This window comes from Sinocyclocheilus anshuiensis, unplaced genomic scaffold (assembly GCF_001515605.1).
Source record: "Sinocyclocheilus anshuiensis isolate Anshui unplaced genomic scaffold, SAMN03320099.WGS_v1.1 scaffold470, whole genome shotgun sequence".
In the NCBI taxonomy this organism is placed as follows: Eukaryota; Metazoa; Chordata; class Actinopteri; order Cypriniformes; family Cyprinidae; genus Sinocyclocheilus; species Sinocyclocheilus anshuiensis.
The window spans coordinates 79,167-83,873 of NW_015542341.1; the positions used below are offsets into that span (position 1 = coordinate 79,167).

Genomic DNA, 4,707 nt, shown 5'->3' on the forward strand with positions numbered 1-4,707 from the left:
TGTGTATTTATATATACATAATAAATATACACAGTACACATACATATATTATGTAAACAAAAACTTTTATTTTGGATGTGATTAATTGCGATTAATCGTTTGACAGCACTAATATTTATTCATTTATATTTTATATTAAACTCTTGTGTGTTCTTTACAACAACAATTTTTGTGGTCATTATTATTTTTTGCTCATTCATGTATTTATTATTTGTTATTGTTATATCTTTATTGTAATTACACATGTCCATGCAATGCAATTCTGCTGGAGCAATCCCATTTACAGCATTAAGAATAAAAAGATAATTATTTACATTTAACATTAAAATACATTTACCCCATAAATAAATAAATACTCTAGGAATCTAAGAAATAATATAAAAATACACACATTTGTATATAAACATACGAAGATAAAAGCACCATAAAACACCAGAGACATTGCACAGTAATCATTCTCATTGATGCCCCAGAGTCCACACATAGGAGTCATTATTGCACAGAGTTTGGAAGTTATTAAAGGTTACAATGAATTCTGCAGCCTGTCCACAGCTCTGGGGTTCGCAGTCTGCCTGAAGGAAGAGTAACAAAGAAAGGGTTTCCGGGGTATGAGGGATCCTGCTGGATATTTGTGGCCCGTGTAAGAGGCAGTTTGAATAGATATCATCCAAACTTGGGAGGGGGGAACCGACAATCCTTTCAGCCATCTTCGCAACCCGCTGCAGATCTTTTTTATCCGAAGCAGTGCAGCTGGAATACCACACTGTACAACAGTATGTTAGAATACTTTCTATTGTGCAGCGGTAGAAGCTGATCAGCAGTCTCTGAGGAAGTTTGTTACGTCTCAGAGTCCTCAGGAAGAACAACCTTTGCTGGGCTTTCTTAATGACACAGGTGGTGTTCAAACTCCAGGTCAAGTCCTCAGTGATATATACTCCCAGAAACTTAAAACCTGAAACTCTCTCTACCTCCTCTTCATTAATATACAAACTATTGTGGGGTGTTTTTTTGCTTCTCCTAAAGTCTATTATGAGGCACTCTTATTTTGAAATTCTCAAGCTAGCTTCTGTGCAATCCCAGATAGTTTTTACCCTTCTAACAAAGGGGTTATACTTTGTATTTTTTGTCTTTTTGACATGATGTATCACATTCCTTTTTGAAGATTAAAGCCTGCCTTGAAAAATTCATTCTTGAAATGTTTCCTAATGCATTTTTCAGCTGTCTGTCATGTTTTGTAGCTTCAGTTGTGATGTTGAGCATACTATCTTGTCCCTTCCTTTCTGTACTCGCAGTTGTGCCCATCAATGGCCATGTGGATTTGAAGAGCAACCTGACCCCTCCCCTCATCACTCACACGGCCGCAACACCCATGCCCATCCCTAAGATAGCAGGAGGAGGAGACCCGGCGCTAGGCGACGAGTCCCGCAGAGGCAGCAATGTCTCAGTGGATCCCAATGGCCAAGACAGATCTCCAGTCAGTAGCTACCTTTCTCTGTAATGATAGAGAAAGTTATCCAAACTACTGTCCTTTTTTTTGTGGTTTTTTTTTGCACTATAATGCACATCATTTTTTTTACTCTCAATTACTGTAGGTGATTAAGTGAGACTTGTAGGGTAATTTAGTTATTCAGTATAATATAATATAATATAATATTACATAACATAACATAACAACAAAATATAAATGATAGAATTCATAATATAAAATGTAATATTTTAAATATATGAATAATTTCTATGGACACAGGTACATTTTTGAGTACATGTGGTGGAGTTGGTTCCAATTGTTTTGTTCTATATTATTTCTGTGTGATTTCGACAAAAACGTTGACACACAGGTTTTACAGTTCGCCAGTGAGGTCTTATTTGAGAGTCACGTATTCCACCTATCTCTCTGCAGTCGAGTGCACGGAGCTCCCCAAATGCCCCCTGGAGTTCAGCCAGTAGCTGGAACAGCAGGCGCTCCAGCTGGAATAGCCTGGGCCGAGCCCCCAGCCTCAAGAGGCAGAAACACCAGTCTGGCGAACGGCGCTCCTTGCTGTCCGGCGATGGCCATTCCAGCTCCGATGAGGGAGATGCGGGAGAGAGCGCAGGCGGCGGGTGCATGTCCGAGGGTGATGATGCCTCCCTCGCCAGGACGGACTCCCTGGGCCAGAGGCCTCGGCACAGGCGCATGGAATCCCTGGAGACACGCAGCTCGTTTGATCTGCCTCCAGACACCCTGCAGGTGCCATACATGCATCGTTCCGCCAGCATACACAGCGCTCGGCCGCCCAACTTCCTCAGCAACGGCAAGAGTTCTCCATCTGCAGCCACCCCTCAGCTTTCTCTAGATGAACACCACAGCGAGGATGACAATGCAGATGATGAAGGAAACCTGGTGAGAAAATCTACACTTGATTTATTACAGCTATTTTCAGTTCCTTACAATAGATTTATCATAAATATCCACAGCTTTTTTTCTATTCAATTTACTGTTATAAGATCACAGGAAACAGTACTACTTTATCTTCTACTGCCAGCAAAACTAACTTACTGGTCCTGTAATCTCATGTGGTCATCCGTCTTTCAGAGTCGGAAGGCTCGTCTCTACCGCTGGCTGGAGCACAAGCAGCCCCAGTGGTGTTGGGAGAGGGTCACCTGGTCTCTTTACCTGTTCCCCCCTCAATCACGGTAAGTGTCTGTGGCTTTCTTGGCTCTCACAGTCTTTCCTTCTGAGAAGACCATCTTAGACATTGTCAGTAAAGAAATGCAGTCCTGAGGATCCCTTTTATATTGAGGAGGCCATAAATGGTTTATATTGTGTTTTTCACCCACAGGATTTGTTGTCTTATCTTAGTAGATCAGCAGTTTCTGTAATGTTCACAGCAGCCTGTCTGGTACCAACAACCGTCCCACATTCAAGTCACTTAAATCATCTTTCTTCCCCATTTTGATGCTCGTTTTGAAATACAGCTGATCATCTTGATCATGTCTATATGCCTAAATGCCCTGAGTTGCTGCCATGTGATTGGCTGATTTGATATTTGGGGCAGTTCAACGGGTGTACAAATAAAGTGGCTATCTAATTGGAAGTCTATAGCTGTGTTCAAAATCACCCCCTATACCCTCATTCACTCTCATACAGTCCAGTTGAAGGAGTAAATGAAAACGAGTGCGTGAATTCGGACTCTGAGCTGCCGCTTTTACATAGTTTGTACTTGTATCTATTTAATAATAATTTAAAACTTAGCAAACTGGCAGCTCCAGCAATGATGAAAAGATTTTTCTTGAACTCTGTCATGGCATCTAGAATTTATAAAACTTAAACTATTTAATAATCAATTAGAAACAAATTTATATTGGTATAATGCGCTGTACCCACATTGAACCAGTGGTTTGTAAAAATGGATGGATGATTCAGCTGCAGGCGTGCCATCTTCTGGCAAGACATGTGAATTCTTTCCGCACGGCCCTCATATTGAATTATGTGTATTCTCTAGCTGTTGAGTGTACATTGGTTGTACACTCATTATTGTGGTTCATTATTGGATTGAATGAGTGCACTCGATAACGTCCACTATAGTTTCGGACATCACTACAGATGGCTTTCCCTTCAAATTGCGCCCTATTTAACGGTATAGGCGACGATTTCGGACACAGCCAATGAGATGTCCTCACTTAGAGTATACAGTGAAACAAACATCTTCCTGGTTAAAATACTTACAGTAAGAAGTCTGCTGGAGACACAAGCTCTCCAGCATCCAAATCACAACATATTCTGGTCATTTCAGCAGGTGAGTCACATTTATCATAGTACCGTGGCTCACGTTCAGTTCAGTTTAGGTTGCCCCTAAGCCCTAGAAAATTCCTCCATTAAAATGCTTAAGGGGTGAGAAATCTCCTGTACTTTTTAGCCTCTCCCTTAGGCATCTTCCTGGTCTTCCCCTTTCTCTCATCTCTTTCCAGTGCTTTCCATTTTTGAAACGCATGTCTGCTCACATTAAGCTCCATGGAGGCCTCACTTATTAGAGGGAGAGGAGAGGAAAGACGAACTCAGCATTGCATGTTACACTCTGTCAGCGCTTTACTAATTAAACATCAAACAACCTCAGATCATCCTCCTCCTCCTTCCTGTGCGAGCCCTAGATGATGCAAGCGCTCACCACTTTGCACTGTTATGACATGCAGACTGGCATGCATTGGTGTCACCAAAACCAAAGCTAAAAGCTTGTGAATTTAATATGTCCATCTGTGTGTGTTCACTATCAGAAGATCTACCATGTTACATCCACATTCAAATCCACATGGTTAATTATGCAGGACTGAGCATTAAGTGTTTGGATTGGTCTGTAAATATAATTGTTGTTTTCATGTATTTCAGCTAATATACTGTACATACTATATGTACAGTACAGTATGTATATACTACTGTTCAAAAGGTTGAGGTTGGTAAAATATTATTAAAATATTGTTTAAAATATTATTAAAACTGTTTTCAGCATTCATAATAAGAAATGTTTCTTGAGCACAAAATCAGCATATTAATATATATATATATATATATACACTCACTGGCCACTTTATTAGGTACACCTTGCTAGTACCGGGTTGGACCCCCTTGTGCTCAATTGGTACTAAGGGGCCCAAAGTCAAAGTGTGCCAAGAAAATATCCCCCACACCATTACACCACCAGCCTGAACCGTTGAGACAAGGCAGGATAGATC

The 4,707-nt window shown here is 40.7% G+C and overlaps 1 protein-coding gene across 1 annotated transcript in view; it reads left to right on the forward strand.

Annotated features, from left to right (window-relative positions):
- LOC107691213 (voltage-dependent T-type calcium channel subunit alpha-1G-like) overlaps positions 1-4,707 on the forward strand; it is a 135,060-nt gene that overhangs the window by 58,951 nt on the left and 71,402 nt on the right. Inside the window, exons 15-17 of the mRNA XM_016489712.1 lie at positions 1,293-1,474; positions 1,901-2,380; positions 2,573-2,673. Of these exons, the coding sequence (XP_016345198.1) occupies positions 1,293-1,474; positions 1,901-2,380; positions 2,573-2,673 (763 nt within the window). The remainder of the gene's footprint in view (positions 1-1,292; positions 1,475-1,900; positions 2,381-2,572; positions 2,674-4,707) is intronic.